Genomic DNA, 12,065 nt, shown 5'->3' with positions numbered 1-12,065 from the left:
TTTGATATGTTATCGATCTAAAATTTTGAACACGAGAAAACGCAAGAAGCTGTATATTTGTCGGAATCGCCGATATCAACCCACTATAGGATTACTTAAACGAGCTCATAGATCAAAACAAAGTCCTGGCATAGAAGACTTTTTTATTTGACAAGACATCTTAACGAAATTTGAAATATACTTATAACTAAGGCAACATTACAATCTCCAAACAAATTATTCAGTTCGGACCACAATAGCATATGGCTGCCGTTCCAACTTACCCATAAAATCAATATAAAGATCCCTTTATACGATTTGTGCTATTAAAAATGCACCTGTGAAGGGTATTATAACTTGGGTGCAGCCGAGGTTGACATTTGTTTTTGTTTATATGAAGATTGAATTTCTGATGAGTTGTAGTTCTTAAGGCTCCGTTGGACAGAGCGAGAATTTTTTGTGAGTTAGTTTCCGCATTATGTTATTTTTCATCTTTCAAACTTATTCCCTCGCGTTTAACACGAAGTTTCTAATTAATATTTATTTCTTTTATCTTCAAATAGATTTGTTATAAATAGTGTTACGGTAAACTTGGCACGCAAAATGATATGTTGCTGCCGGATGAGACTTATGACGAACACATAGAGCCTGCGACTGTAGCCGAAGTCAAGCAAAAGCTATTGGACAAATCTTCTACACCGTCAAACAATAATAAAACAAACAAGAGTAAAAGTGTGAAAACCAAAGTTCGATTACCGAGTAATCAACGAGAGCGTAATGACTCTCTCACGGGTAGCGCCGAGACGCATAGCGGTACTGGCAGCGGCGATAGCACTATTAGCACGGGAGGCATCATCTCATTTCCTTATTGCACTTCGAGTTTCTTCACCAATATCCTCGACACTTTGGGCGACATCTTGCCGCAAAGTGAAGAATTCTCACCACACCAACAACCTGCGGCGCGGCAAAGCGATGCCGAAGCGATTGACGAAAGTCCACGCCTCAGTCCCAGCAGCAACAGTGACAGCGCTGCTGGTCCGCCAAGTGGTCTACGGTTAACGGCGAATGCCGATATGCTGCGTGTCGTTTGCGATAATTTGCTGCGTCGACATCGCATACGTCCGGACTTTTTCTGTCAATACCAACAAGCTATCAGGTGAGCACCTACAAACACCAATTGCAATGGGAAATAATTTTCATGAATATATTTGTTTTTGGTTGCAGCGCTGCTGCTCTATTGCAACAAAACAAACCAAAGAATGTGACAACAACAACAACAACGATTGCATGTAACCAACCAGCGACTGTAGCTGCGGCTAAGCTGTCTGTGATTGCAACAAGTACAACAGCGGAGGCCGTTGCGGTGACAATAAAATCGGATGAGACGACGGAGCTGTTGAATCAACAGCAGCGACATAATGTAGAATTGCGAAATCTTTATACATTGCCGCTGGTAAAACGCAAGAAAGCGCGCAATGCGACTGAAACGCCAACTAAAACAACAGAAACAACAACAATAACGAGAGCTGTTGCAACAACAGGTAAGCGCAATACGATCGCGTGTCGAATATTTAGAACAACAGCAACAATGATATCGTAGAAGTATTTTAATTGCAACAACGTGCTGAAATGCTCACCACGTTTTTTTGTACTTGTTAATGTTATTGCCAGTTGGTTAGTTTTTTTCGCTGTCATTAGCTATTCCATGACTGCCAATTAATTTACAAAAAGATTTGTGTAATTCGAATCGAAAGTGTTCGGAAATTGTTTTGTTGCAAGAAGTTTTTCGCATGGGTGTTGCTGAGTTTAAGTTAAAAGTGATATTATTAGGTATTATAAATTGCTTCCTCCTGTCTCTTTAGTTCTACCGATATAGTTCCCTACACAGTTCTTCCAAGATAATCTTATGGCATAATCTGCCGATGTCTTGGTGTCTATCATCTGACCTCAGTGTATCCATATGCATATTTATATGGTTAGTTAAGCCATCTTTATGTTTTGTTGGTGAAAAGTGTGTCACTTATGACAATGTCAAGCGAAACGGTCGTGGTGGAATCGCGGTAAACCAGCGCAACCAGTATTCCAGTAGGAATAACGATGAGAAAGGTTTTGCTATGAGTTTGGTGAGATTAGCAGAGAATCATCAACTATGAGCTGCTTCCCTAAAGCTAAACTTTTAATTCAGATCTGTGCTGTTAACAATTGGACTGTCCCAATAGGGGCCAAGAGTTTCTATAAATAAAACTCACCGATCTAAACAGCGTTAGATCGCCGAAATAACAGAACATAACCGAAATGGATGGAATAAACATGCTGATGCTAAGGCACCTATGCTCGACAAGAATAAGCTTCCTAACCAACGTCTTTAGCCTAACGCTGACCACTATTCAAATACACGATTTGTGGAAAGTCGGAAGAGTACTTCCAGTACTGAAACCTGGGAAACCCGCCAACAAAGAGGAATCTTGTCGTCTATACTGTTTCGTGGTCAAAACTCTAAATTATGAAGAATTAAACAGGGGATTCCACATGGTGGTGTTTTCTCACCGTTACTGTTAATTTCTAGATCTCCTATGAAAACTCCTACTGTCAATGGTTCTAAGATTTTAGTCTAGTCGCCTGTATGTAGTGAAAAATTTAATAATAAAAAAATTTATGTAAAACACTGCACTCCGGACTATCACGGGCTGCCTCTTCATGTCTCCGGGCGAACACTTAAACAGCGAGGGTTGAATGATTGCGTTCAAGGAACACAACGAGCTCCTCTCCAAGCAGTTTCTGTTGGAATGTTTTCGCAGAAACCATCTCTGCAGTCGTCTGCTTTAAGCGGAATCGCCTCCTAGCAACATCAAAAGGTCCTTCCTTGACTGTGTCGGCGACATCGAACAGTACGCCGACCAGACTTTGGACGCAAAAAACTTCAGACACGCACTGACCGCCATCGTTCCGGATACTGTGGCAAGTAAAACTTATCCAAAATTGACCCCAAAATACCAAATATATGTTCAGCATGTAATGAGTAACCGCATGACACTAACAACTTCTACTACTACAACAACAACATGGTTTTAATGAGAGCGTTTCCCTTGTCGGATGTTTTAGCTGAAGAAAAGGTGGTGACTACAGGATCCACCAGGGAGAGATACAAATTTAACCACCCAGATTGAAGTTGGGCTAGATTTTACGGTATAATTCATTGCTTTTTGTCGATGAAGAGTAGTTGTACACACACGACTATGTAACTGTACCTATTGTTAGAACCGAACGTGTAAGTCTCTGTCTGTAGAGTACCTTAAAAGATTCATGGCACAGTCTGCTCCAATTAAAGCAATGCCTCATAACGCTACGTTAAAGCAGAGCAGGGTTTTCTACAAAATCACAACAAAAAGTGAGAGAGCATTATGATTTCTATCGAGGAGCAGTATATATTATGTGAGTGAGTCTTACTCAGAAGTCATAATGACAGAGTCTGGTAGACTATCCAAAGTAAATCTATTATTTCCACTTAGCGGATAAGGGCTTCGAATATTATTGTGATTTGACTGATGGTTTTATGGGTGACAAGAAACACGAATGACTCTAAGGGTGTCAACCGCTGCAAAGATTGTTACGTTTTGGTTCAGTATGTTCCGAGAAACAAGGGTACTCTTAATGCTAGAATGGTTGATTGCGAAATTTTCGCCTTTGAACCCATCTTCTAAGTCGATTGAATGTTGATTTTTAAGCAAAATGAGCTTGTTTTAGTATAGAGCAGCTTACCGCAACTACATTTCCTACTGCCAAGAGCGGGTCAGCTCATCTGCTTTTACGTTTTCATTTCCTCCTATTCCTATATCACTGAATACCCAGATAATGTTGACCGAGTTTTCTAAATCTGGCATGGCTGATAGCCTTATTGTCGCTGTGCTATCCACTAGTAAGTTAATGATCTTGCTGGTTCGGATAAAAGTGCCTTCTGTTATTCTAACGTTTTCATCCATAAAGATTGAATTATCGTTATTTGGTTTAGTTTGCCTTCTTTTCAGCCTTTGATCCAACGCTTAGTACGTGAGATTTCGCCATTTCGTCCATTCTTCTCTACTGGGGAGGAAAAGCATTGTGTTTTACTATCCACGGATCTCCTTTTCTCGGTCATATCGCCTATGTTACGTCACGTCACAACTAATCAAAACATAAGTAACATTGCAAGCACTTCACAAAAAAGAGTTGCATATTTGTAGGCGCATGCCGTATACTTGTAGCTCCAACCTGAGCTTAGTTAGAATTTCATAACAACATAATAATTACAGCTGATTCAATAGCACATAAGTACATACAAAAACATTGGCTGCATATAACACGTGCAACAAATAAACAATTTCGTGAGAGCCGTTGCCTATTGGAGACTGCCTTTTGGTTAGCTATTTGGAAGAAACTGTTTTAGAGAGCAATAGAGACGGCCGCTCAGAGTTGTAGTTGCGCTCAAATTTGTTTGTTTTTGTGTGTATTATAACTTTGTTTGTGTATGGTATACGTTTTGTGTTGTGTTTATGGGTGTATGCGCTAGCTCAGGTGTTACTGCGAGAGCGCAGGCGCATGCGCGACCTGTTTGCCACCACACCAACAACAGCATATTGACTGCTTCGCGCAGGTAAACGTTTTTGCCACAAGAACACTTGCGCCAATCGAACGCGTTTAGTCGAGCGAGAGCAGCGAGAGTGTTAAGTTGAAAAAGATTTTGCGGACGCATGCCAAGTGAAGGTTTAATGGTGTAAAAAAAAAGAAAGAATATATACATATATGTATATAAATATATGTAAAGTGACAAAAATAGCTGCTTGTGGGTAAAAATAGTGCGCTAGAAGTGTTGGAAAAGCGAATTTGAGGTGTGAATTTGAAAATTAAGAATTTAATAAAAAATTTTCGAAAAATTAAAATTGAAATATATGTAAAAATATATATACAATGCTTTGCATATAGCCGCACAGGCATTAGCTGGCCACAAAAAAGTGTTTGTATGTATGTATGTGCGCGGTGTATACCCATTTCAACGAACGCTGTGTGGCGGTGGCCAACACGCCAGCTAAGAAGTGTTCATAATGGCTGTGCGCGTGTGCAACGGTGTGTGTTTGTGTGTGTGTGTAGTGTGTATCCGTTGATTGGGCTGACTTGCTGATCAGCAGCAGCAACAACAACAGCAACAATAAGGAGTACTTAGCGGTGGCGCATTGGAGCAGTCGAGCAAGTTACCAGTTCTGAAAAGTGTTGTTCAAAAAAATATGTATGTATATAAAAATACAACAATAACCAAAACGCAAGGTACAACTAATGCAACGGCGGTGACAAAGCAGCGTGTAAGAAAAAACAAAAACAACAAGAAAATCATCAAAAAATTTAAAAGCAATATAAAAATCAACAACAAAAAATAAAAAAAAATACCAAAAAAAAAAAAACAAATTACAAAACAAGAAAATTTCAAAAAATAAGAAAGCATGAAAAAAGTTAAGCAAAACAACAACAACAACGCTGCAAAGCAACGAAAAATCATCAGAATTAAGGCAAACGTGTAAAATTTTCGTGGAAGGCCGCAAACGTCCAGACGCTGCGGTATGCGATATATGTACTATGCATGCATGGCGCATATGTGTGTATGTATGTGCGTGCAGCTAGCTGCCTAAATCTGCGTCCGCCACTTCGTTTATTTGTTTTGTTTTGATTTTTTTTTCGCACATTTTACTTGCGCCGTCTCTATTTTAGTTGTTGACGTGCATTTCGTTGTGTTGTAAGTGTATTGGTGTTGGTGTTAGTGTTTGTGTTGCTGTTTTTGTAGCAGTATCACTTGTTGTGCTGCAACATTATGGCCAGAAACGCAGAAATTCCTGCGACACGTAAAGAAGCTGGAGCAGAAAGTTAGAGAAGATAACAAAAATAACAACAACAAATACAAAAATATCAATAAAAAAAACAACAACAACAAATAAAGATTATAAAACAGCAACGAAAAAACAAGCTGGCGCAGAAAGTCACAAAAACGAGAGACAACAACAAAAACATAAAAAACTAACTAAAACAACAACAACTAAAATTAAAAAATATATATAAACAACAACAGCTAATGAAAAGAAGAAGAAAATAAAGAAACAACTAAAAAGGTTGAAGTAGAAAGTAAATTAAGAGCAACAACAATAACACAAGATATTTAAAACAAAAACAAATAATATATAAAACAACAACAAAAATTACAACAACAACACAAGCGCCTGCAGCATTGCAGTCATTTAAGTCGCGTTGCAAGTAATAGATACAGTTTTGGGCAGCTGCCACGCCGCCACCCGCGCGTCATTCGCGCTTGCCACCACAAAAACCCGTCGACTAGCTGCCGCGCCGCCAATTTTACACTCACTTATACATACAAACACAGCGTACTCTGCATAAACCTGTTCTGCAACGTCAATGTGCCACATTTTGGTGTTATCCGCAATATTTGAATTCGCTGCCGCGCCGCATCGCGTCTCGCGTTATGTTAGCTAAGCACAGCGCGCCTTCTTCCATTCGCGTTTCTACATATTTACTTCATTCGCTTATGCCCGTTTGCACACACTTGCAACACAATGCTGTGGCATCACAGTATTGCATTGTTGTAGTTGCCCTTTGCTTTGCTTTGTGGTGAATATTTGCGAATTCCATTTCAATTCCGCCATTCCATACGTTTCCGTACGATTGCTGCCCAATTTGAAGGCGCCACCACGAAGTTGCTGAGGTTGCTACATACCTCATACTTATATATATATATCTATGCACATATACACACACACACACAAACAAAGTGAATGTGTGCACTCTCTTCTCAGCCTTTAAATTGCAACAAAGGCGTAATTCAGAAAAAAATTCCAATAAAAAAAATTAAAAATTAACAACCTGATTCCCGCTTTCCAGTTTATTTTAGCCGCGTTTCGCGTGTGTTGCACCTTTACCGACCCATATGTATGTGTGCACGTGTGTTTGTGCCTTTTGTATTACTATACACACACAACGTTCATAAAAGATTTTGGTGTATCGAAGACAAATGTTAATCAACGATGGCCACATTAGGCCTGTCAAAAGTTTTCATTCTGGATAAATATTTCACCGAATTGCAGAAGTTTTGGGAGACTGAGAAAAAGTTGCAAGGTGAGTTCGTGTATTTTGGTGTTGATTATTTGGTAGTAAAATATTCACTTTACTATAATAATTGCTTCAGTATTCTATATCGAGGCGCGCAATAACAGGTTATAACTTCTTAAAGATTGAATAATATCGGTTCTGATGACTTAAATGCATGGAGACGCATGCTTATCTTTTCTGCTTATTATATTTACACTAGTATTATTCTAAATATTTCCCATTTGAGGCTATAACATGTTTCCACATTTTGACAATTCTGTCAAGTAAATTTTTGATACCCAGTTTTGATATGAACCATATCCCTATGCTAGCGTTTTGCATAAACCGGAACAAATGATAGTCAGAAGGGGCAAGGTCTGGGCTATAAGGCTGGTGATGCAAAAACTTTATAGCCGTAGTTTCCCAAATAGTTTTAAGCCGGTCTTACAACTTGAGGCCGAGCGTTGTCATGATGGAAAATTATTGTCTCGTGTCTAGTCACCAATTGCGGGAGTCTTTCGGTAATCGTCAGCTTCAATTTGTGAATTGTTGTCGGCAGCGTTCCCTACTAATGGTTTCACCCGGCTTTAGAAGCTCATATCACAGCACGTCCTTCTGAACCCATCAAATACAGTGGCGTTAGGACATGGCATAAGTTATATATAGGTTTGAGCTTCCCTACTTTTTTAAAGAAAAAAACACAGAAAATTCAAGTTTAATGGTGAATGTTTATTAGCATTCGAAAGAACATTTTTTGGCATTTATTTTTTGAAGATTATCTCTTTCAAATGTTTGCCATGCCTACGTCTCAGATGGTCCATCCGTTGTGTCTAATTTTCGAAGACTCGTTCGAGCATTTCGACTGGTAACCGGCGAATGACAGTCGTGATGTTTTGCTCCAAAGCCTGAATCGAAGCCGGATTGTGCGCATAAACTTTAAATTTTACATATCCCCACAGGAAAAAATCTAACGCTGTGATATCACACGATCGTGGTGGCCCAAAACGTGTAACTATCTGCTCATTGCAGTATTCTCTCAATAAATTCATTGATTGATGTGATGTGTGGGAAGTGACGCCGTTTTGTTGAAACCAAATGTCGCCGAGATCACGAGCTTCAATTTCAGGCAACGGTCGCCATTGACTGTTACGTTCTCACCGGCATCATTTGTCGATGATTCCACCACACCAAACCGTTGTTTTTTAGTTGATGAAATGACAGCTCTGGAATCTCTTCAGATTTTTATTCATCCCGAATGCGGCAATTTTGCTTGTTTACATACCCATTAAGCCAGAAATGGGCCTCAGCGCTGAATAAAATTTGGCTCGAAAACGTCGGATTTTCTTGGAACTTTTCAGGAGCCCATAGAGCGATATAAACCATATTTTGTTCGCTTTCAATTTAAGATATCGACGTAAAATGCGCCAAGTCGTTCCATACGTCAGTCCGAGTTGCTGCGAACGGCGCCGAATCGACTCTCCACGGTCTTCGTGTACACTCTCAGCAACGGCCGCTATATTTTCTTCACTACGTGCTGACCGTGGTCTATTCGGTCGAATATTATCCAATAATAAATGCTGAGTCTCAAGATGGGTGATGGTGTTGCGAATAGTACGCTCAGTAGGCCAATTATGTTGACCATAAGCTGAGCGAAGAGCTCGAAACCCATTCTTTACAGAACGTGAATTTTTGTAATAAAGTTGAACAATTTGTAAACGTTGTTCAGGCGTAAGTCTTTCCATGATGAAATGCCAGACAATCCTGCACAAAAATAACATGAAAGCTTGACACAACTCACGTGTGATCTGTGAAAAGAAGGTTATTGAAAAAACGATCCCCCGTTATATTGCAAAATAAAAATTCAGTTGATTATATCTAACAACCATGAGTTCACTTCAAAAAAAATATTATGTATTTGTTATTTGTATACAATCTGCTGTTTTCAGGCGATTCATTGACTGATAGGCAAGGCTCCAACGAATTGATAAGTTTCAAACTATGTATATAATTTAGGTTATCAGAAATTTAAGCATATATCGGTAGATCAGGTACTAAAGGTTTCACATGACAGAAAATTATTCTAAAAGCTACTTTAAGTCACATAGTAAAAGAAGAAGTCTTGAATTGTAGATAAGTCTTAAGTTTAAAAAGTCTTCCTACCCCAATTTCAGTAGAATTTGATATTTAAACTAGACCCCAAGCTAACTTCCAGGAAGACAACTCGTTGGTTAATATTATTATCGAATGCATTGCGGAAAATTGGTGAAGACGAAACAAGAACTGACTTAATTGGATTGGTTCTTAATAGACAGAACAATACATATGAAACTATGAATGAAACTAATCAATATTGAAGATTTGAATTTTTTATCCTACAAAAATTTTAATTTTTATATACAAAATTCTAATAGTAATATAAAAATGTGTCTTCTTTTATCGAGGAGGATAAAATATGATTTCTTATCAGTTTCTGACTGGAATCAGTACCATCAGAGAACTTGGGTTATTCCCCATAGAATTTTGCTTTTCATGAATTATTGAGGTATTCGACATGCTCTAATCACCAATCCGCGTGATGTTTTCAACTAAGATCTATAATCCAATTAACTATAGTCCCTTTGAAAACACCGATTTGAACTATTCGTTAGAACCAAAACACTCGAGCTAACAAAGCTTCTTCCATCTGTCAGCAGAGTTCATCTAAACACTTTTAATACATAAATAATAGTGTCCCTTTTTGTTCGAATCAGTAGTTATTACTTCTTTTGTAAAGAGAGACCGCCCTGTAGTGTGTGAAAATAAAATTTAATAGTTAAATTCTGTTAAACCATGAAATTAATGTTCATAAACAACTCAAATAAACAGCCAAAGTAAGCACAAGTATAATTTTCAATTTTACAAATCTAACAACGATAATGGTTGTTTGTAATATGTGCAATCAATAGAGATAGAGGTAAAGGTATATACATCAAATTGATCAGAATGACGAGAAGGCTAAGGTTTAATGTATTTACATACCTCTCCAACTACTAGCTAAAACAAATTTAGTAAAAAGCATTTTCCTCTAGCTTTTTTCGGCATAATATGAAAATGAATGAAATCGGACAATAATCACGCCCATCCTTTAAGTTAAGACTATATTTAAAACTACTTAAAGCGTGGTTATTTTCTGAAGAATACGCGTTAGAAGCACCAAATTTTAACTTAATAATGAATCAGTCCAAAAATTGGACAATGAGCGTGGCACCGCCTACTATTGGGTGAAATCTCATACCTCAGCAACTACTCGACCTATTTGAACCAAATTTGTGGCATAATTTTATACTCAAGTTTTTACAGTACAGTTTCAGAATGGGGAATGTTAGACTATAATCACGCCTACTTCCTAACACAATATTAAAGCTGTGGTTTCTCTCATCTAAACTTGTTTTAAAAGTTTTAAAGCCTTTAGATACCGAATATGCGAACCTCAATGCCATTGACTTACATTTTTATACAAAAAATATCGATGAATCTGTGAGATATGTTATAGAAATTCAGAGAAAAAATGTTACCGATAAAAATGTACATTTTTCAAAAATGAGTAAAATGATTTTACAGTTTTCCGTTTTCTTTATACCGTATATATCGTTCAGTACGTAAAATCTCTAAATGAAAATAACCACATGGAAATAAATTATCATATTTTCCTGATAATAATCAAACATGGCTACTTGTGTAGGAGTCGGAATCTATTGTTCGGAGCTGGGATCACCGGCAACCTTTCAAGCTTCCGGAATACTGCAGTATCTTTCAGGCGGATGTCGTTGCGGTCAGTAAAGCGGCTGAGATAGCTAACAACGCGGGATAGATCGGCAGCAATTAAGGCAATAATCTCCTATCGCATTACGTCAAAGAATCTTCTTAGAAGCAAGGAGACAGTAGATTTAGTGACTGCCGGCACGCTGCTGCATATATACTGGGTTCCTGGTCACAAAGAAATTAAGTGAAGTAGCTGATTAGATTGCCAAAAGTGCCGTCCGTCTGGCTATCGAATCAGTACAAGAAATACGGAAGTCACTAAAAACGATATGCAATAAAATTTTCAAAAGGGCAGACAGACGGATCAGAGCAAGAAGGAATGCATTAAGGACATGCGGGATCATCAAGATCACGTGCAAGAACCCCGAAGGAAAATACGCAAGCTTTTTACTCACACGGCCCAAAAAGCCTTCAGGACTGTTGTAGTTCTAATGACAGGTAACAAACTGCTGGAATCACATGCGAGCAGTACTTCCCCCAGCTCTCAAATAACCAATTAAATGAATTCAGATATCTGAACGAAACTGAGTGGTCATCTTTTCCTGAAAACAATGTAATCCACAGGGTTTCCGGTTGACTTTATACGATATATTTGTCGGTAAATATGTAAGATATCTTAAAAGAATGAAGTGTAAACTTATAAAAATCAGGTATTCGCTGGTAGAAGTTTGTAAAAAGTGTTCACTTCGCTTAACAAAATATGAAATATTTAACTCAAATATTCGATGTCGGACTTTTCCGTTTGAAAATATGCATTTTCTGAGTATTTTTTTAGCCAAAAAGAATTTGTTTAAAGGAAAATGATTAGTTTCCTTCTAATTTTAGTTGGTACAAGTAAATATGCTTTTTCACACACAGCTCTTAAAATTCCTACTAACAGCAACTACTACTTTCTCTTGGAAAATTATATTGAACTCTGGAAGGTTATAATTAACTGCAAAATACCGTTAGTATTTATGAAGTACCTTTGAAGTTGCATTAATACAAAGGAATATGCAATTATCTTCGTTGCAGCAGTATATATATACAAATATACATATATATTTAGAAACATAAATGCATATTTGTACAAAGACCCTTTTCAATACATCACATATCAATAGTTAAACCGAATTTCAAAATACTGTTATAAAGGTGCATGGATATTTATAACTATAATTCGC

At 37.8% G+C, this 12,065-nt stretch overlaps 1 protein-coding gene across 3 annotated transcripts in view; it reads left to right on the top strand.

Moving 5' to 3' along the window:
• Window positions 1-547: 547 nt before the first annotated feature.
• Window positions 548-12,065, top strand: part of dachs (unconventional myosin-IXb-like dachs) — a 106,482-nt gene continuing 94,964 nt past the window's right edge. For all 3 annotated transcript variants that reach the window (XM_070107028.1, XM_070107029.1, XM_070107027.1), the window contains exons 1-2: window positions 548-1,135; window positions 1,204-1,520. In XM_070107028.1, the coding sequence (XP_069963129.1) occupies window positions 588-1,135; window positions 1,204-1,520 (865 nt within the window). In that variant the 5' untranslated portion in view covers window positions 548-587. The remainder of the gene's footprint in view (window positions 1,136-1,203; window positions 1,521-12,065) is intronic.

The sequence above is a fragment of the Bactrocera oleae genome, chromosome 3 (genome assembly GCF_042242935.1).
Source record: "Bactrocera oleae isolate idBacOlea1 chromosome 3, idBacOlea1, whole genome shotgun sequence".
In the NCBI taxonomy this organism is placed as follows: Eukaryota; Metazoa; Arthropoda; class Insecta; order Diptera; family Tephritidae; genus Bactrocera; species Bactrocera oleae.
This window is presented reverse-complemented; position numbering and strand designations above follow the sequence as displayed.